We start from the raw sequence: 21824 nt of genomic DNA, 5'->3' as shown, positions 1-21824 counted from the left end.
GCTTCCGAATGTCGTTTTATTTTCCATGGCTATTTTCTTCTTCTTAAGCTGCAAAAAAAAGGATAATATAATGAGTGGCAAAATAAAAGAAATCACATTGTCCAATCATACAAATGTATGCTGGTCATTCAAGTGAATATCAGGCTCATCATTTTGGAGACATAATATGTCATTCGTCGGTCATGCAAATGTCTCATCCAATATCAATGTCATGTGGTTTCTTCTTCTTATGTGTATTATATTTCGGACTGGGGTTTTTTTTAATCCATGCAGAAAACAATTCAAACTCGGTGTGAGTCCCCACTAGGCCCTCCCTTCTTTCTTTTGCAATTCAAGCTAATCATGCCTAATGTTCGGTCATTCGTTCTATCTTAGCTTTTCAAGTTTGGTCAGTGAACGCACTACTGAGGAAGTCGATTTCCGATTTAGATTGATATTCAGTAAGTTCAATGACTAAATCAAAAAAAAATATGCACCTCATTGCCTTGCTCGGAGCCGAATAAGTCAGGTATTTTTCTTTTGATTTTATTTCATCTCTAATTATGATTTCCCTAGTAAGTTGAATTGCAAATTCTAATATAAATGTGTGGTATTTAAAAACTAAACCCTGCCTCTCACTGCCTCTCAAGATAGGTGATAAATCAATAATATTTCACGGTAGATGTAACTAGTTTGTTTCGTTGCCAAAAACTTTTTTTGCAACCATTTTTTCGCAAAGAATTTAATCGAAAATTATTAGTGAGTTTTAACAAAAGATACCATTGATTGCAAAAAATTTAAATACTTTTCATAACTAATTTTACTAAATGCATACATATTATATATTACTACTTTTCAATCAATGAAAGTTCCAATGCCCTTCTAATATCTTCGTCAATTTCATGATCTATTAATTCCCTTTGACTACTACTCAGTTCGATTGGTTCAGCACTATACAAACTATACTCTTCTTCTTCTTCCTCCGTCTGCAAACCCGCTTCTTGCTTAGACAATTCAATGGCTAACAACAACTCTTCATCCAATTCTTCTTCCTCTATTGATCCGCCATTGACAATATTTTCCTCATGATCTACAGACACTTGACTTGTATCTTTGCTGCTATGATAACTTTCACTAATTGCCAATGCCATAGTTAATTCATCATCTTCATCGTCAAATTGAGTTCCATTATATTTATCCAAAAGTCCATATGTCTTACTCTTAGTATATTCTTCACTATCATATTCGGCTCTACCTTCTCTTATCTTCCTCTTTGATTCGTTTTTGCCAAGCACTCCCATGTTCACCAATTTTGCCTTTTTATTGGATCCAGAAGATTTTATCTCTTGCAAATCACCAAATTGGAAATATTGAATCGTATCACCACAAACAATTATTCCATTTGTATCAATTTGATTTGGATTTAATTTAATGAAATTTATCGGTATCAATTCATTATAGGTATGAGTAAATCGTTTTGGGAATTTCATTGAAATTTCACGTAAAAATTTCCCACTGAAAACATCATAAATATTCGTAACTCCATTATATCCCCCAATGGCAATTATACATCCATTCAATGCAATGGTTGTAACTTGAGGTAATGCTCGACGATTTATTGCTTCATAAATTGATATAGAATATTTGATGTGTTGTAAATCAGGATGGATCTTGACTATAGGTTCAATATCTTTGGAATCTTCACGGATATTCCAAATGATCACCGAGTCATCAGAGAGTAGATTTGCATATAATAAACCATCCTTTCCAATTATGCTTGGGTTTCTATTATAGATTTTTGATGGACGGACGGTTTGCATCTGTGATTTCATGATAATTGTATCATCTGGTAAGATTAATTGTCTTTCTCGTTCCGTTTCAAAGTTGAATACTTTAATGACTGATAGATGACTTATGATAATACTGTGGGATGCATAGTCTACATCAAAGAAATTCTTTTGATATATTAATGCATCATAATAATGTGCTGTATTTGGATCTTCAGCGTTTTCAATGGTTATGTTTCCCATCGGTATTCTCTTGATAACTTCCAATGTTTGATAATTGATGACATAAATATCATTCTCGGTATTTAGAAGGATAAATTTATTGAAATCTGATTTGATATTATATACAATTTCACCAAATTCAAATGACTTGACTAGATTCCCATTCAAAGTCCAACATTTAACATTCCCATTATATCCTCCACTTATAACATCAACTTTATTCCTAAAAATATCCGGGGTGTCATTCATAACAATAGACATTATAGGTCCATTTTCTCTCTCGGGAAACTTAAGTGAACTTACTCTGTTTGATACAGATGTAGATTTATTCAAATCTCGTAAATGAATCTCACCATCCAATTTCCCCATTACCAAATAATTATAATTCATATCCAGACATAAAATATTCAAATTAGTACCACCAGGTATAAAACTCTGATTTTTCCCATTCATCAAGTTCCCCAGAGTAATATTTCCATGTCTTTTAGAAAAGATCATGATTCGATCCGATTTGAAATCACTAATGGTCATATCATTGAATCTATATTCATTGTTTATCAATCGATAGAACTGATGAAGGGATTTACCTCGTTTCCAATTCTTCAAGATATTCAATCTGGCGAAATATTCACTCATCCAATTTATAGAATTAGTCAAACTTGGAAATATCTTCGGGGTATTGAATTTCAAATTGAATGATTTAGTCCAGGTTTCTTTATCATTAATCGCATAATCCCATTTCTTGCATACTAATCGAATAGTATTCAAATATATTGGATCAAGTTGGGAAAAGATTTGAATTAATAATTCTATTGGTAAATCATTTATATTTACATGATGTTGTCGAACAGGGGATGGAGGAAGAGATGGACCCATGGTATTTCCCAAAACATCTCTGATCTCATGTTGTTCTGGTTCTGGTTCTTCTTCTCTTGGGATGGAGGGAGTGATCATTCTGTGGGTGATGAGAAGAATGTTGCAATGAGGTCCAAAATCGCCTTTGCATTCATTTTTCTTGCTTTTTTTTGGTGGATGCGTCAAGAGTGGAACCCCACGTTTTGACTCATAGAAGAAACGCATACTATTTATTTCCTAATTGGGAAGTCTATACTTTTCTTAGAGAATTTTTTTTTTTGCAGCAACTGTTTGACAGAAAAGTGCAGAAGGTTGTTAAACAAATGCCTCACGGATGCCTCGCCGGGTTACTAAAGTAAAGCCTTTCAACATTCGTTCACCTCTATATTCCCCCAAAAAGTTCAGGTGATCTTCCCTTATGCACTGGACCCTGTCTCCCTATCAAGATCAAAAATCAGACTAACTTCTCCATATAGAATTTCATGTTGAAAAAGTTTTAGTTCCCCCCCGGTCGCAGGTTTTTTTTTTAGTTCCGTTCTGTTCCAGAGTCAGTACTGAGTCAGGGCGGAAGAAGAAGAAGGAAGAGAAAAAATTTTTCAACCCCAACAATTTTTTTTACAACCAAAATTGAATTTACTGAATTCTTAAAGATTGAAGAGATCTCCCAGTAAACAATGTCATCTGGGGAACAAACTGAAGAGCAAGCCCCAGTTCCAATCAAGGAACTTACTTTACATGTTAAATTACCTTCATTCTTGAAAGCTGGTGACGATTTACAAGTTCCATCTTCTTATGAAGAAAGCTTAACTGATTTAAAACAAGCTTTATCCATTCTTGTTATTACTAGGAACTTAACTAATTATTCCATCAATGTTAATGGTTTCGATGTTTCTAAGTCATTTGACGATTTAGCCACTTTTGGTCAAGTCATTGAAGAATTGGAATTAGGTGATATTAGTGAATTAAAGGTTGAAATCAAAGAAAAACCATACAATTTAGCTAGTGTTTATGAACAAATCGCTAGATTCAGAGAAGTTGCTGGATTACATTACATTGATAGAATTTCTCACGACTTTGGTGCTTCTGCTGGTGTTTCCAAGTTCAACAATATCAAATTAGATGACGTCAAAGTCAAGCAAGCCAAAGAAGAAACCACTGAAGAAAAGAAAGAAGATGGTGACGAGAAGGAAGCAGAAGCTACCCCAGAAGAACTCGAAGTTACTCCAGAAGAACTTTCTGAAATTTCTTCATTTGCTGAATCTGTTTCAATGAAGTCTGTTTCTGAAAAATTCACCGATTCAACTGTTTTTGACAAAGTAAATGATTCAGTCAAGATCCCAATCAAGGCTTTAAACATTTCTCAATGGTCTCCAGTTCCATCATATCAAAAAGCTAAAGGTGATTTGTTATACTTATCTTTACAAACTTTAGAACATGAAACTTTCAACATTACTTGTCATTTCTCCGGATTTTTTGTCAACAAATCTTCCACTATAAATTTCAATCCTGAACTTAAAATTAATGAAAAAGGTAAGTTCTTCAAGAATTCATTGTTATTTGATTTAGTTTCTTCATTATCTCCATCTTTTACCAAGGTCCTTCAAGAAAATGAAATTAACTTGTCAACTGGTAGCAGCCACCCAGAAACTTACTTATTAGCCAATAACTCATACTTGAATTATCCTTGGATCGTCAGTGCTGACTCTTGTAAGAACTATCCAGATTTATCTAGATCTCAATTACCATTGATCGCTAATGGTGTTGATGGTTCTGACTATGTTAAGGATTGGAATAGTGATATTCAATCCATTAGAGAATTGCCAACTACTAATATCCAAGAACGTATCTTACGTGAAAAATTGATTCACAAGGCTATGTTTGACTTCAACAAGACTGCTACTGAAACTGCCATCAATATTATTAAAGGTAACTTAACCCCAATGAACCCAACTGAAGAAGAAAGTAAACAAATTTATTTGAAAAATGGTATTTTCTACTCTGCTGGTTGTACTACTGTTGATGTCTTTGAAAACACCGGTGCTGAAGAAGCTTCTAGATATATTGCTTCTAAAGATTTAAACGGGGTTAAGGTTATGAACAAACATGATATCCGTGGTATTTATAACTTGGTTACTTGTATTGTTGATTACATGGGTAAGAGAATTATCTGTCAAGCTCCAGTTCCAGGTATTTTAGATTCTTCAGCTGATGAAGAACAAGTTCAAGAAAAGGTTGTTTATGGTTTAGCTAGTGACAACACCAAGATTTTGGAAGATAAATCATTTGAAGAACCATTGAAACAAGTTGCTGATGCTTTCCATATTCAACCTCATAAAGTTGAACTTTCTCCTGAAGTTAAATCCGAAGGTGAATTGATTGTTTCTAAGGATACAAAAGGTATTAAAGGTACTGATGGTCGTAAGTATATCATTGATTTATACCGTACCACTCCACGTGATATCGAATTTATTGAAACAAACTTTGATGCCACCAAGCCAGATTCTTATCCTCATGGTGAAGCTTTAGTAAGACATGAAGCAGTTAGTGAATGGTGGAAACGTAAGGTTTCTGCATTATTTAAAGCCGAAACTGAGAAATTAGAAAAAGAAGGTAAATTAAACAAAGAAGGTGAAGAAAAACCACAAATTGTCTTACCTACTGATCAAGTCGTGTTTAACCCTGATGCATTCTCTTCTGATTTTGAATCTAAAGATGATCAAGAAACTGTTAGAAATATTTCTCAATTTATTAAGGAACATTTAGTTGAAGAATTCTTGACTGAAGTACCAGCTCAATTAGTTCCATTCGATGGTACCCAATTAACCGAGATGTTACACAGAGCCGGTATTAACATGAGGTATTTGGGTTATATCGCTGAACAAATTATTTCCAAGAAGGAAAAATACGTTGCTGATGAACAAGAATTGATCAAGGCTAATGAAGCTGCTGCCGAACAAAAGAAGGTCGAAGAAGAAGCAAAGAGAAAGGAACAAGCTGAAAAGAAGGATGAAGACAAGAAGGAAGATGAAAAGAAAGAAGAAGAAGCTGCGGAAGAAGAAGAACCATCCAAAGCAACTTATGAACCAATATTTGCCAACTATAACGTTCTTTACAGAATTGTTGTTCAAGAAATGATCGCTAGAGCTTCTAAACATGTCTTGAGAAAATTAGTCAGTGAAATTCCTGAATATTTAGCTTCAGCTGCTGTTGCTCATTTCCACAACTGTTTGTTAGGTGGGGAAATCAACAAGACTCCAGAAGTTGAAATTGAAGAAGTTTACAGAAACTTCTATCCTGAATCTGCTTTTGCATTCACCAAATTGACAAGTCAAGATGTTTTAGAATTAGTTTCCAGAGAAGTCTTTATTCGTTTCAGATACACTTTACCTGAAAATTGGATCTCTACTATTCACTTACCTCAATTATTAAGAGAGATCTCCTTGAAATTTGGTATTCAATGGAAATCCCAAAACTATACCTTCACCAAAGAAGAATTCGAAGCCAACAAAGAACAATTCAAAGTCCAATCCCAAGTCATTGAAACCAAAACCACCAAGAAAAAGAACAAGAAGACTCAAACTTCTGTCGTTTCTCAAAAAATCACCGAACGTTCTTCAATCTTTGTTGCTGATGATATTGTTAACTTTGTCCCATTAGTTAAGGATTCCTCTTATAAATCCGGATTAGTTGAAGAAATCTTTGCTAGTGCCAGATCTCACATTGTTTCTGGTGATCATAACACCGGTGTTGTTTTACTTAATGAATTAATCAATATTCAAGAGGGTATCTATGGTAAAGTCAATACTGAAACTGCCAAGTTCTATACTTTGGTTGCTCAAGTTTATCAAGAATTAGGATTTGATAGTGAAGCAGCAGTTATTGGTCGTAAAGCAGTTATTTTATGTGAACGTACTTGTGGATTTGATTCTCATGATACCATTACTGCATATATGAATGCTGGTTACTTTGAAGCTTCAAATGATCAAATCTTGAACTCATTAAAATTATATAAACAAGCTATGAACACTTGGGCTTTAACTTATGGAAAAGATCATCCAACTTTGATCAACACATTGACCAATCTGTCTGAATTAATGATGAAGATTAAGGCATTTTCAGCCGCTACTCAATTTTTAGAAGAAGCTTTAGAATTATCGATTAATATTAATGGAAATGTTTCTCAAATTACTGGTATTATTTATTTCAGATTAGCTAATTTATTAATTTCAGTTGGTAAATTCAAAGAATCAAAGGATTTATATGTTATTGCTCATGATATTTTCCAAAAATTATTAGGTCCTGATGATTCCATGACTAAACAAATTGCTAAATATGTCAGTAATGTCAGCGTTTATATTGAATACATGAAGGTTAAGGATCAAGAAGCCAAGAAAATCGCCTCCCAACAAAAGGCTGCCGCCGCTGCTGCCGCTGCCAATGCTGCTCAAACAAAAGCTAAGTCTCCAGTTGGCGGTAAGAAGGGTGCTGTTGGTAAGAAGAACCAAATCCCACAATCTAATCCAGAAATTGCTAACCAATCAATTGAAGATATCTTGAAATTCATTGAAGGTAATCAACCAAAGAAATCTGGTAAGAAGGGTTCTAAGAAGAAGTAAATTAAGTTTTAAAACAGTGTAAATATTTATAGAGTATTTTAAGCATTTCTTTATTGTACATAGTGATATTAAGAATTTATAAAAAAGTTTATTTATCTATTAACAAGGTCTATAAGACAGAATAATACAAATACTAATGTTTATGCTCATGAGTGTGGTTTTGATGACTATGTTCATGAGAATGTTCATGGGATTCTTCTTCGTCTTCTTCTTCAACCACGTTTTCTTCTTCTAATGGAGGAAGTTCATTAACTTGTTTAAACAGAATAAATACCTTTCTAACAAACTTATCATCCTCTCTAATCAACTGACTTAATTTCTGTTCATAAACATTCAACATCTTTATATCAATCCCTTGAACATCAGTAGCAAGAACAAGATGAATATTAGTATTTGCCCCACTTGATAATACCGATAATTCATTCAATCTAAATTTTTGTAATTCTTGATTGATTCTTAATTCATTCTTAATAATTTCATCGATTTTATCATACAAGACCGAACCTGGTTTTTCACCCCTATCTATCAATTCATACCATGCTTCCAACATAGTATCCCAACCGGCCTTAATAATCAAGAATGAAACCCCAATCCCACCAATTGAATCAAGCCAGGCAACATTGAATAATACACCTCCAGTAACGGTGACTAATGCGACAAAGGCGGTAAGGGAATCAACACGATGATGCCAGGCGTTTGCAACCAAGACTTTTGAATTTGTTTGTTCGGCGACTTTTAAAGTTTTACGAAAGAGTAATTCTTTAACCACGATGGATGCACCAGCAAGCCAAGCAGCATTAATATTTGGGATTTCTTTATGAGGGGATATATCTGTGTCTGAGGTAAGATTTGAATGAGAATGAGAATGTCCATGTGATGGATCTGGTAATCCTGTATGTGTATGTGAATGTCCGATATGGATTTGGGACACATAGTCATAAAGATAAGTTGGCAATGTAAATTCAAAAATCTGAACTAATGATGACCACCCTACTGAAATCCCAGCAAATAATAAGATTGCACTCACCAGAAATGAACCAATTGTTTCAATTTTCCCATATCCCAATGGGAATTTTGTGGGAGATCCAATTTTACTAGCGACATTAACAGTGGCTAATGTTAAAAAATCGGCAACCATATCACTTACGGAATGGATTGCATCGGCTATAAGTGCTTGAGAATGGAAAACAACCCCACCAATCCCTTTGGAAACAGCAAGGGCTATATTGACTAATAATCCGATCCAAGTGATACGCACGGCAGCGTTGTTCCTAATATTAGAAGCACTTGTTGCAAGGAATTCATTAGGATCATGCATCGAATGATGATGATGGAGATGTAATCCTCCTTCTTTATGTGAATGTGTATGACCTTTAGACATTGATTTTTTATCTTTGGTTTTTGTTAGTGTTGATTCTGTCTTTGGGGGTTTCGGATCCGGTATCGATTTATTATGCGCGATGGTAAATGTGGAAAATAATTGTCTTGAATTTACTTGAATTGGAAGACAATTTTGACAATTGCGGTAGTAGAAATTTACACGTAGTCTTGGTAATGATCTGATAGACTCTGGTGAAGTTGTTATAAGACTGAATAGCTTATAGGATGACGTATTTAATCTGCATGTTGCTAGCATGATGTTGAAATTTTTTTCGTTGGATAGGATGGAATGATATTCCCGGGGGGTTAAATTTTTCTACTGTACCAAAAAACGTAGTAGAATTTTGAAATTTAAGTAAGAAATTCACAATTTATTAACAATTGTTGACTATGAATTGATACTTATAAATCTCTTGCTTTGGAACTAACTATAGATATCTATAGAATGGGGACAGGTAAAGATCTAACAGAGAAGAAGCTTATTCTTCTTTCAAGTGTGTTTTTAGTTCTGGATTTTGTCTGATTAGTTTTGTGAAAGAGTAAAGGATTTAATTAGTAAGATTTAAAAAAATTCATATGGAGACAAAAATCCTTTTTTTTTTCCTTCTCTTCTTCTTCTTGTTCCTATAACATCCGATCGTAATTATAGTGGTTTTACTAATTAATTACACTATAAGAGACAGACATAACACTGTTTAATTTTTCACTTCTATTGTGTTTTAAAGTATGTAAAAGTTTCTATAAACTACGCAAATAATTGTTGTACAATTGATGTTGTTACTTTATTAGTTGAAGATTTCTTATTATCAGTTTCATCCTTATCAACATCATCAGAACCAGCTCCACCACTACCACCAGAAGTAGGAATATTACCATCTTGTTTCAACTGCAGTAATCTCTTTAATAGACAACTTTTCTTATGTGCCTTAACCAATTCATCCTTAATTTGTACATCTGTTCTTCTTACATGCATATAATTACAATGTTCAGCTCTTTCGCAACTATCAGTATCATATGCTCTACAATTTGCTTCTGGAAAACTATCAACTGGGGATAATTCACAATGTACAGGTCTACCATTAAACCATTCTTGATTCAACCTTATAGCGGCGTCATTAGCCTGGTCTTCTGATTTATATCGAACATATACATTCCCATTTAGATGATTATTTTCATTTTCACATACTACTATATCTGAAACTTCCCCTAATTTGGCAAAATGTATAAAAATATCTCGATAAAATTGATTAAATGTTTCTTGTATTTGTGCTTCTGATGGCGGATCAGTTTTATTGAGTTTTGGATTCTGATAAAGATTATATACAAGGATGGTCTTGGATATCGTTGGTCTAATATGTTTCTTTGCACATTTCTCTCCATGTCTACATGCACCTATTTTATTATAGAATGCACATGTTACTAGGTTATCATTTCTAGAGCCACTCCCATGACTATTATATGATGTTGAAGGTCTATTCATTGTAATGTTATTAGAATATGTGTACTGTGCGGCTCCCCTTTGATTCTCTTTTTAGAGAGAGATGACTGTAAAAAGTCTTTGTGAGGCAATTTAGAATTTATTTTTTGCCCAGTGCGAGATTTTTTTTTTTTTTGGTGCCATAAATTTATTTGTTGTTTAAAAATTGGCTGCGAGATTTAAAAATTCACTCAAAGGGACAAACAATGAATAAAAGGGAAACAACAGTACTATGTGAATTAATGCATAAATCCCTCAACTAATCAAATGACAGATGTCACACAACAAGTAGTAACAATATATGTAGTTCCCCTCGATGGATAATTCCCTCAAGGTTAACTCCCCTCTCTGTTGAGTTGATTCTATAAAGTATTTAAACCACCTCTCCCCCTTATGTTTGTTAAAGTAGAAAAATTTCGCAACCAATTCAGGAAACTACAAAAGTATGAAAACAATTATTACCACTATTATTAATATATCCATTAAAATACAGAATAAAAGTCATTACAAAGAAACTAATTAACCTATAAAAAACCAATCATAAATATTATTAAATCAAGAATCAACCTTCATTTTTTTGTTCGTTAGCAAGTTGTTCAAGCTTTCCATCAAGATTTCCATCAAATGCATCAATCTCACTATCTTCACTATATGCAACATCACTTTCATCAAGATTACTTCTTGGTCCAACATACCATTTCCTGGCATCAACTACAAACCAAATAGAAACAACCAAAAGAGTTCCAAAGAATACCACTACCGTCCAATTCATTCCTTCTGGGTTTAAATCGGATCCCTTGGTGTATGGGAAACATAAAATAGGAATCATAAGGGCAACAAATGCACAAGAAACAAATCCAATTGGAGTAGACCATCTACCTAAATTCCACGGTCCTGGTTGGAAGGTTTTCCTACTATATGTGATTTTTAATAAGGTTGGAATAGTAAATGAAACAAATCCAGCAATACCACCCACCGAGAAAATAGCTCCAATGGCAACATCACCAGCAAACATTAATAATAAAAAGAGTTGTCCCAAGAATAAATTAATCCAAACCGCATTAACTGGAGTTTGAGTCATTGGTAAAACTTTCTTCCAAATATTTGAGAATGGGAACATTCCATCACGAGAATATGCAAATGTAACTCTTGATGCTGCAAGCATACATGAACAACCCATAAAGAATGATGAAATAATAGTTAATGCACTAGCGGCTAGCACTAATTTATGTGACATGATTTGTGTCAAATATGTAACAAATGGTTGTCCTAATCCTTGTGGATCTTCAGCAATTAAATTAATATCAACAACAGTATAAGCAATTGCAACCATGAATACAAACCCAATTAAACCACCAACGGAACTGGTTAAGACAATAGCTCTTGGTGCTGCAACAGCAGCATTGGAACATTCTTCAGAAAGATGGAATGGGGAATCATAACCTGACATGGACCAAATAACACCAAGGAATGACATAAGCATAGAAACACCCATTGGCCAATCAGTTTGATTATCAAGGGACCATGCAATTGCATTACTATTGAATTTCAGTAATCCTTCAATATCATTAATTTCAGTTCTTGTATTTCCTGCTAAAATCATAATGAAAACAATGAAAAGAAACAAAATGTTACAAATAGTACCAGCAGAATTAAAAGAAGCTAACCAACCAGTTGGTAAAGAACTAATAATACCATGAACAATTTGAATACCTGTAGTCAAACCATAAATTTGTGCATTAGTTGGAGTATATGAAGGATCATTAAATGATCTAAGCGCAAGCATCATACATGCCCCTGACCAATTAACCGATGGAGATGCGGTGATTTGACACATCCAATTTGACCAACATGTTATCCAAGTTAAATAAGATTGATATTTTGGAGGAGCTAATTGAGAAACAGCATATGGAGTACCACTTGCAGTTGGGAAAGCTGATGCAACTTCAGCAAGACTCAAAGCGACCGAAGTGACAAATACCACGGCAATAAGCCAAGGGATGGGTGACATACCCACTACTAATTGTTGATAATCAAAACAAGCTGCAATACTTGGAAGTAATCCCAAGACTGAGAATGACACGGCAAAGACTGACCATAAGGAGAACTCACGCTTAAATTCTTGTTTATAACCAAGAGCCAATATTTTGGCTTCATCATCATCAACGATATGGTCAACATTGATGGTTATATTTTTATGTGAAAGGATGGATGTGACACCTAAATCGTCGACATGAACTTTTGAAAGGATTGGGCGAAGACCCGAAGCTGGAGTTTGGGTACCTGATCTTACTGGAGACTTCATATCATTTATTTAAAAAGACTTTGTTGGTTTGTTTGGTATAACGTAAGAGAATACTTTTTGACATTTGATTATAATTTTAAGACATATTGAAGGATATTTATAATGGAAGTTAATTTTTCAATGTGGGGGATGGATTTATTATTAGCGGCTTTGCAGTAAATCAAAAGAAAATCGGAAATTACTTTTAAAAAATAATAATAAAGTTATTAATTATTTAATTGTTTAATAAATTAAGATAACAAATAATTCATGACACACAGAAAAAGTAATTAGAAAATTTACCAAGAGATTTAATAATTTTACATGTGGATTTGTTATCTTCTGGGGTGCTTTTGATTGCTAAAGCGCATCAAGATACTATCTGATAGTAAGATAGCTTCAAAGTTTGATGTCATATCTTCATATATCAACGTCGAGAACTCGGAGATTTCGAGATTTGAAAGACGCAAAATTTGAAACAAAAAAAGAATTTAACAAGGACCCCTCTCTCTCAATTTGAGAGAACAAGTGACAACAAATTTTATCCCCACCTGAACAAAGAAACATCGATTTCTTTTTCTTCGTCCCGAGCGAATGTTAATTATTTTTTTCAACACCCTGATAAATCATTCGATTGCAGAAGGCTATCTTCCCTATAGATTCATATCGATCACTTAAACGAGATAGCACAGATAGAGAGAACAGTCTTCTGTTGCATAATCTCACCCTGGCTAGTTTCACAAAAAAAAGGGTTTGTTGTCGTTTGACATATTTCTGTCTCAGTGGACCTTTGCGCGCTTCCCATTGTTAATTCCAGATAGACGCAATTTTCAGGCCCAATTAGGAAATCGACAAAACCGATCACTACTTTTTTTTATATCCACTACTACACAGTTTTAGGAAATGATTAATGCGTAATCGTCACGTATTGTCTTGAAATTGTCACTATTGGAAGGTTGTTTTAGAAAAAGCGGAATTACAGCCCTATCCGCTATTTCTAATCAGGGGTAGAAGCGAATATGTTATCTGAATAGGAAGCTTTTGAAATGGGGGTTTTGAGCGGATGCACCGCTGTTAAATCAATTTTAATTACATGGATTTCTGTAGAAGACATAATTTAAAACGGTGGCGAGTAATGCTTGGAAGGCTAATCATGAGATGAGAGGAGGGGCAGTGGCAATAACTAACGATGCGAGAACCATTCGATCTGACAAGAAATGTCAATACCACCAAGGATACTTGGGTATTCACTTTTCTTGAATTGCACCTGAAAAAATACAGCAGCAACTGTTATGAGATTTTGAGGGGAGGCTTTGGTTTTTGTTCGTCTATTCTCTCCTCCCCCTCCTTATCGATGAATTGTATTTCTTTTGATATCGGAGTTTTTCTATTTCCAGTAATTTGACTTTGCGTTCTTTCTATTTATTTTTAGATGATTATCTTATCAACCATTCATCCGAATGATTTTTGTTCTTCTACCGATTGTATATGTCATTTTAAGGAAATCTGATAATGCGTTCGAAGTTATAATGACATATTCGGCGCATTATGATTACTACTTATCGAGAATCAAAAAAAATTTTAGTTTTGCAACAACCAATTTTTTTTTTTTGCAGCACTTCCAAATAGGATTGACAACTGACGATAAGAATCTAATCGACTATGTCTTTTCTTGGTGTCTTCTAACTAAGAAAACAATTGCTTATCAGAGATTGGTATACAGAGCAATCATGTAACAATTTAAACAGCTGATTGCCATCTGGTTTGACGGGTTCATTTTTGAAAAAGTTGTGAATTGCTTCTTTCATTGTTTTCCCCGGAAGAAATCTTTCCTTTACTTTTGTTTTATTACCCCTATCATTCACATTCAAGTTGAAAGACCTTCATAGAAATTGTTCCAATTGTTTCCTCAAAATCCTTTCCATTCGAAGCTATAGCCCTGTTCTCTGTTCATTTCGTCAGAAAGCAGGTTGATACGATGTTCCCCGAATCCCGGGGTAATTTCCCATTTGAGACGCACTGCGACCAACAGCCGTTTGGCAACTTTCCTTAGGGTGATGGTGTTTAGCTAATAGCCACTCAAACACTCCAAAACTACAATCAATTGCACGTATAGAAATATGTATTACATTGCTCTAACAGCTGAGTTCCAATTCTCGTGTAATGTTTTTCCCTAAGTGGAAAGCATGTTGATTTTTGCTTGGCTGAAAAATTGGCCGAACCCTTTTCCCTTTTCCCTTTTCCCACCTCCACTGAAAAAAAAAAATTCCAGAACCACGTTGAACCACTCACCCCCGATCCTTACTCCGGAGTACTGCAGACATGTTACGATCCATCACATTACGATGGTTCATCCAAATCGTCATAACATTGTTGAACATCGGGGGCCTTCTCATCTTTCTCCGGGGCTTCTTTCCTGCCAAAACCGTTCTTCCAGGCTATAATGAATTCACGACAACTGCACCATCACCATTCCTTCATAACGGCAAGCCCCAATTTGATAAAGTCATAGTTATGGTTGTGGATGCCATGAGATCAGATTTCTGTTTTAGTGAAACTCATTCCCATTTCGAATTCTTACATTCATTGATTAATCAAGGACATGCAATCCCATTCACGGCCTATTCTAATCCTCCTACTGTTACATTACCTAGATTGAAAGGGATTACCACTGGTGGTACTCCTAGTTTCTTGGATGCTATTTTGAACGTGCATGAAGATGATACTTCGCAAGGCTTGAATCAAGATTCATGGATATATCAATTCAAGAAGATGAAGAAGAAGATTAATTTCTTTGGTGATGATACTTGGTTAAAACTCTTTCCTGATTCATTTGATGAATATGAAGGCACCAATTCGTTTTTTGTTAGTGATTTTACTGAGGTTGATCAGAATGTTACTCGTCATTTAGATGCTCAATTGGGAGATGGGAAAGAGTGGGATGGTTTGATTTTACATTATTTAGGATTAGACCATATCGGACACAAGGGAGGTCCTGAATCGGTTTATATGAAACCAAAACATCAAGAAATGGATGAAGTTTTAACCAGATTATATGAATATGTTGAGTTGAGAAAACAAAAAGAGAATGAAGATATTTTGATTGTACTCATGGGAGATCATGGAATGAATGAAATCGGAAACCATGGGGGGTCTTCAACTGGCGAAACGTCATCCGCAATGGTACTTATATCTCCAAAAGTCAACCAAGAAAAGAGAGAAGCTCCATTACCTAATAATGATGAATATTCTTATTATCATAAAATAAGTCAAATTGACTTAGTACCTACATTATCCACACTCTTGAATTTCCCAATCCCAAAAAATTCACTTGGGGTAATATCAAAGGAAGTATTGGATCTTTGGCCTCAAGAAGATAGGATTCGTGTCCTTATTGAAAATTGTAAACAAATTATGCAATTATATGAAGCTAAAAATGTACAAGACGAGTCTGAGATTTGGAATCAATGGGTCCTGCTTCAAAAGGCTGATCATCCAATTGAAGACTATTTTGAATTCTTAAAGGAAATTCAACTGGATATGGCGTCTTCAGCTACGAATTACCAATATGGTGATATCTTCACTGGAGTTGGATTATTATTTGTGGCCACCATAAGTATAATCGTATTCTTTAATACTTATTTCATGGGAAATTCCTCAACTAGTGTTCCATTGGTATTGTTTTTCCAATTATTTGTCGTGATTTATTCATTCCATTTCCATGGATCTTCGTTGATTGAAGAAGAACATCAGATTTGGTATTTTTTCACATCAATTACATTGCTTTACTTGGGTGTATTCCATTTCAGAGCATTTTCAAGTGTTTCAAATTTTGCTTATTTCGTATTGATTTTCATTGGTGTCAGGATCCTCAAATCTTGGAATAATAGTGGACAAAAATATTCAACAAACTATAATATTGGGTTTTATTTCAGTCATACCAATGAAGCATTATTATGGTTTTTGATTCTCGTGACATATGTGGCTGTGACTATGACCACTTATATCCAAGGTGGATTCCTTCCTACTTTCAGTCTTATCCCTACGAAAGGCGGTGTGCCTGCATTGGCTGATGCTGGGGTTTTGATATCCCTCGTGTCGATGTTTATTGCCTCCTCGATTTCGTTCCTGTTTAAGATTATGCAATATTATATTGATGGGAATGTTCTTCCTAAGATGATAAGATGGATGTTCTTATATATATTGGATAGTTATGGTATTAGTATCGCGAAAGATGCGGTGAATGATAATGAGTTGAAGTTTAGGTTGCAGGAAGTTAGTGTCCTGATGTCAAATCTTGCGATGTATATCCTTTTGGCGGTTAGTGTTGCCAGGTTTGCAGTTGGGAAATTCAGAGGAGTCAAATATAGATCGATTACTGATTTTACGAATTTGATGACTATTTATCTTATACATCATACTAGACATGAGAATATCCCCATGTTTCTTGTTTTGATTGTTATAAGATTTTCACTTGCCAAATTGATCAAAAGAATGAATAAGCAAGGACTTAATATTGATCATACGATTCTCATTCTTAGTTTGGTCACAATATGTTTACAAAACTTGACTTTCTTTTCAATGGGAAATACAAACCTGTTGGCCACTGTTGATTTATCAAATGCATACAATGGTGTCAAAGCATATTCAATCTTCCCAGTTGGATTACTTACTTTTATTTCGAATTTCTCCGGTCCGGTATTTTGGTCATTGTCATCCTTACAATTACTTTTTGAAGTCAGCAATACAGCTTTCGAAGGTCCGTCATTGGAAGACTTGACATTTTTGCCAGGATTAAGAAAATCTGTATTCGTGATCAAGTCAACTACAACGTTGTTCTTTTATTGTGTGTCCGCTACGAACTTAATTGCCTCATGTATCAATTTAAGATTTCATTTGTTTATTTGGAGTGTTTTCTCTCCAAAATTATTATACTTTGGATGCTGGTCAGTATTTGTCAACTTTTTGATTGATTTGGTCTTAGCTGCTATTGTTTTATTTATTTTGTAAATGAAGGAATAAAAGTATGAAAAAGTCAAAGTTTGTTATTTATTTAATGCAAAAACGCAAAACATACGTTTATATAGTTATATACCCTATAACCCCAATTAATATTAAGAAATAATTAAATCTAACAATTGTCTATTGTAATAATTCATCTCTATAATGTTTCTGTTGATTAATAAACTTAGCAGCTCTTCTATCGTTAACATCTTCTCTCTTCTTTTCTCTAGCCCAGACTCTCTTTTTAGTAGCCAATTCTTGTCTATCTTTCAAGGTCAACATATGTCTAGTTTCTGCAGCAATGACAGTACCTTGACCTTCAGAAAGGACTCTTTCTGGAGTTAAGTTTTGTCTATAGTATCTGGCCATGGAACGATGACCAAGAACTGTACCGGAAGGTAATATCAACTCATGTCCATCTTGATAAATAGCATCTTGTTCAGGAAGGTCAAGTTCTTCTTCACTGTCATCAACGTCTTCTTCACCTTCGTCGCTAACATCTTCCCAATCTTCATCATCTCCTTCTCGCTCCTGTTCACCATCAACGACAACAACCTTTTTGGCAACTTTAGGAACATTGGCATATGTGGATGAGAAATCATAGAATTTAGAAATTTCGAGTTTTTCATCTTCAGTTTCATATGGAATCCTCATATGTCTCTTTTGTTGCATATGTTCTCTAGCAGCTTCTGCGGTTCTTCCTTGATAATTACAAGCAATACAGAATCCAAATCCAATCTTTTCGGCAAGGTATTCGAGAAGTCCTTCTGCATCAACTAAATAACTTTGTTCGGGAATATATAAACCATGCTGTTTAAACATATGGTCCATGTTTTCTTCTATGGTATTGAATTTGTGATTATACTTTGGATGGGCAAAGAGACATGTGGTTGGCAGGATAACAAGCTTGTTGGCCAATTTGTCAGCAAGAAGCTTTTCTTCTTCTTCTTCGGCTGTAAGTTCTTTGGGTTCAGTGGATTCTTCAGGTTGTTCAACTGCTTCTGGTTCCTTTTCTTCTGGGGTGGTTTCTTCAACTTCAACTTCAACTTCAGGCTGTGGTTTTTGCTCCAATTTTGATTCTGGTTTGAGCAACACTCCTCCGTTTTCTTTCATCTTCGCCAACATTGCCATCTTTGCTTGTTCTAAAATCTGTCTTTTCTTCTCTAATAAAGCTTCCTTTTCTCTTCTCCTTTGTTCTTTCTTAGTTAGTTGTTTTTCACCTTTTCCCTTCTTATTGTCAGTAACTGCTTCTTCGGATTCAGCTAATGTAGCAACTTTGGAATTAAAGAGTTCTTCTGAAATTGGAGGTAATTGTGCAACACGTCTTTTTAAATTATAACGATGCCATTCTCCTTTCATATGAGTTCTTTGATCTTCAGGAGTTGGAAACTGGAGGTCGCATGTTGTACACGTAAACATGGTAGCTTGTAATAGTACGGTAGTTATAAAAATAGATTGGTTTTATCTCGTCCAAAGCACCAAATATGATTACTAAAAGAAACAATTGTAGAAGAGAGAGTGAGATGAGATTGAAAAAAAAAATTATTATTATTGTCACGTGAATTATGAGATGCCCATAGAAAGAGATTTTTTTAGAGTAAGCAAACTTAAAAGAAGAAGTCCCCTTGTTTTCTTATTCATACTGGTTAGACGTAGAAAAGGAAGGGTATATCAAACAATGTCGTCTTCATCGTCACCACCATCGTCAGAACAAGATATTTTTGCTGATGTTCTTCCCAAATTAGTAGCCACAATTCGTGCATCTAGTTCACTTGCCGCTCAAGATGTCAATTTCTATAAATCTGTTGATTCCAATCTAGCTGAAGATATCGATGCTAGTGCCAAACGATTAATGAATATATGTAATGATTTAATTAGAGTGACAGATGATACACTGGAGACCAAGATGGAATTTGGACAAGAAAATATAACTAGTGATGTCTCGTGGAATCCGATTGGAAATGTCCTTGATTCCATATTTGAAAAGATTGATTATGCATTTGACCAAGCTACCAAAAAGTCAGTAAGCAAGGCTGAGGGCAAGAGTTTAGAGTATCTCGATGATGGAAGTCAGACTACTTCAGGAAACGAACCAGGAAAGAGAACTACAAAACCACAATTGAAGTTCAAGACACCAATTGATAATTCTGAATCACACCCATTTAAACCAAAGTTAAAAAGTAAACCACATGCTTTAATATCATTTGAAGAAACTTTACAATTAAAGAATCCGAAGCCAAAATATGAAGATTCTATTGAAGTTATAGATCCACCATTTTATCCACAACCGTATGAATATGAAATTGACAACCAACCATATCCTGACGCAATTTTGGAAGCTACTAAACCTATACCTTCTAAGGATTGGTCAAGTACAACAGCTATATGGGTAGATACCCCTGAAGAGTTAACAAAGATGATTGATAGCTTAAAGGGCCTGACTGAAATTGCTGTGGATTTGGAACATCATGACTATAGAACTTATTATGGACTTGTGTGTCTTATGCAAATCTCTAATAGAGAACAAGATTGGATTGTTGATACATTGGCATTAAGAGACGAATTATCAGAATTGAATATAATATTTGCTGATCCACAAATTGTAAAAGTATTCCATGGGGCTTTTATGGATATCATTTGGTTACAAAGAGATTTGGGTTTATATGTTGTATCATTATTCGACACTTATTGTGCGTCTAAAGTACTTGGGTTCCCTAAATTTTCATTGGCATATTTATTAGAAACATTTGCTAATTTTAAAACATCAAAGAAATATCAATTGGCAGATTGGAGAATAAGACCATTATCACCTCCAATGTTAGCATATGCCAGATCGGATACTCATTTCTTATTAAATATTTATGATCAATTGAGAAATAAATTGATTGAGAAAGATAATGGAAAATTGCAGGAAGTATTATATGATTCTAGACAAGTAGCAAAGAGAAGATTTGAATATACGAAATATCGTCCGTTAACCAATAATATATCCAACAAAGTATCATGTCCAGTTATGTCCAGTAATCCAAGAGAACCATATAATAATCTTATGTATCAGTATAATGTACCAGCATTTAAGAAACCAGTTGTCGAAGTTTTATACAAATGGAGAGATTTGATAGCGAAGCAGGAAGACGAATCTGTGAGATATATTATGCCAAATCAATTATTGGTAACATTAGCTAATCTAGATTCACCAGTGGATACCCAAAAGGTATTAAATGTTCCTCATTATGTAAGTGAAAGTGTAAGACTTCATGCCAAGGAACTTGCCGAATTGATTGACAAGACTTTAAAGCATACTGAAGCTAGTGATTGGGATTTGGTTGATAAATGGAATAATCCTTCTGTGAATACCACCAATGATGCATTGGATATTCATGATACTAAGGAATTGTCAAAAGCTACAGATATGCTCAGTAATTTAATTGAGATAAATGGGACTTTACTCAACAATCAAATACCTCAATTATTAGTAAATGAATCCAAGATGTACTCCAATATTTATACTTCAGAAAAGCCGCATATAATGTTAGAGTTTGATATGAAGAAGAATGCTTTTGTGAAGCACAATTTTGAAGAAGTATACCAAGAAAGGTTACAAGCCTTATGGGACGGATTAAAAGAACTTGGTGAACATCTGAATGTATTGATTCCAGAAGAGGAAATTGATCAAGTTGAAGAAGATGTAGAAGTGACAGCTGAGGCTTCACAGCCAGCTCCAACAACCACAACCAAACCAACGTTATTCCCACAAGACAAAGAAATTGATCCAAATGAACTCATCACTCTTCGTAAGCGTAGACCACAACCAAAGAAAACTGGACAAGCTGCTCAAGAAGAAGAAGAAGCGCCAAGTGTTGACTATGCTAATGCTGATAAGATTATGATCACTTCCAAAAATAAGAGAGGTGGTAAGCAAAATAAAAATAAGAAGAGAGCATTTGATCCATATGGGAAGGAAAGTGAGGGACCTAAACCAGCTAAAAGGGCCAAGACTGTTACTACTGGAAAGACTTCAACTTTCAAGAATAAGAGGAAGTAAAACTCGGTGTCATGTGTGTATATTAAATAGACAATACAAAAATATTTTTCATGTAACATATTTATATCTCAACTAGTGTAATCGCTTGATATTGCGTCCTCTGTGTCGGCCACGTCTCCCTCTGATACCTCTTGAATGATGTTCCGAAGGTATAGCCAACTACAGCCATATGTCA

The 21824-nt window shown here is 34.6% G+C and overlaps 8 protein-coding genes across 8 annotated transcripts; 3 read left to right on the top strand and 5 right to left on the bottom strand. All coding sequences in view use genetic code 12, as the record gives it.

The window, feature by feature from the left end:
* Nucleotides 1–827: 827 nt before the first annotated feature.
* J8A68_005701 (SCF ubiquitin ligase complex subunit) lies at nt 828–2942 on the bottom strand (the record flags this gene model as incomplete). Its single annotated transcript, XM_049409796.1, has 1 exon — nt 828–2942. One exon carries the CDS (start codon nt 2940–2942, stop codon nt 828–830), a length of 2115 nt encoding a protein of 704 aa, XP_049260972.1.
* Nucleotides 2943–3517: 575 nt separating this feature from the next.
* J8A68_005700 (translation initiation factor 3 subunit) lies at nt 3518–7459 on the top strand (the record flags this gene model as incomplete). The annotated part of the gene is made up of 1 exon (XM_049409794.1): nt 3518–7459. One exon carries the CDS (start codon nt 3518–3520, stop codon nt 7457–7459), a length of 3942 nt encoding a protein of 1313 aa, XP_049260971.1.
* Nucleotides 7460–7592: 133 nt separating this feature from the next.
* Nucleotides 7593–9095, bottom strand: J8A68_005699 (uncharacterized protein; the record flags this gene model as incomplete). The annotated part of the gene is made up of 1 exon (XM_049409793.1): nt 7593–9095. The coding sequence occupies one exon, from the start codon at nt 9093–9095 to the stop codon at nt 7593–7595; it is 1503 nt and encodes a 500-aa protein (XP_049260970.1).
* A 489-nt stretch (nt 9096–9584) lies between these two features.
* J8A68_005698 (splicing factor SR family protein) lies at nt 9585–10319 on the bottom strand (the record flags this gene model as incomplete). The annotated part of the gene is made up of 1 exon (XM_049409792.1): nt 9585–10319. The coding sequence occupies one exon, from the start codon at nt 10317–10319 to the stop codon at nt 9585–9587; it is 735 nt and encodes a 244-aa protein (XP_049260969.1).
* A 559-nt stretch (nt 10320–10878) lies between these two features.
* On the bottom strand, nt 10879–12621 carry GPT1 (Gpt1p; the record flags this gene model as incomplete). Its single annotated transcript, XM_049409791.1, has 1 exon — nt 10879–12621. The coding sequence occupies one exon, from the start codon at nt 12619–12621 to the stop codon at nt 10879–10881; it is 1743 nt and encodes a 580-aa protein (XP_049260968.1).
* A 2301-nt stretch (nt 12622–14922) lies between these two features.
* Nucleotides 14923–17610, top strand: GPI7 (mannose-ethanolamine phosphotransferase; the record flags this gene model as incomplete). The annotated part of the gene is made up of 1 exon (XM_049409790.1): nt 14923–17610. One exon carries the CDS (start codon nt 14923–14925, stop codon nt 17608–17610), a length of 2688 nt encoding a protein of 895 aa, XP_049260967.1.
* Nucleotides 17611–17742: 132 nt separating this feature from the next.
* On the bottom strand, nt 17743–19023 carry REI1 (Rei1p; the record flags this gene model as incomplete). Its single annotated transcript, XM_049409789.1, has 1 exon — nt 17743–19023. The coding sequence occupies one exon, from the start codon at nt 19021–19023 to the stop codon at nt 17743–17745; it is 1281 nt and encodes a 426-aa protein (XP_049260966.1).
* A 259-nt stretch (nt 19024–19282) lies between these two features.
* On the top strand, nt 19283–21649 carry RRP6 (exosome nuclease subunit; the record flags this gene model as incomplete). Its single annotated transcript, XM_049409788.1, has 1 exon — nt 19283–21649. The coding sequence occupies one exon, from the start codon at nt 19283–19285 to the stop codon at nt 21647–21649; it is 2367 nt and encodes a 788-aa protein (XP_049260965.1).
* Nucleotides 21650–21824: the final 175 nt, after the last annotated feature.

Source organism: Hemisphaericaspora subhashii (assembly GCF_019202705.1).
Source record: "Hemisphaericaspora subhashii strain CBS 10753 chromosome Unknown scaffold14, whole genome shotgun sequence".
NCBI classification, from domain to species: domain Eukaryota; kingdom Fungi; phylum Ascomycota; class Pichiomycetes; order Serinales; family Debaryomycetaceae; genus Hemisphaericaspora; species Hemisphaericaspora subhashii.
This window is presented reverse-complemented; position numbering and strand designations above follow the sequence as displayed.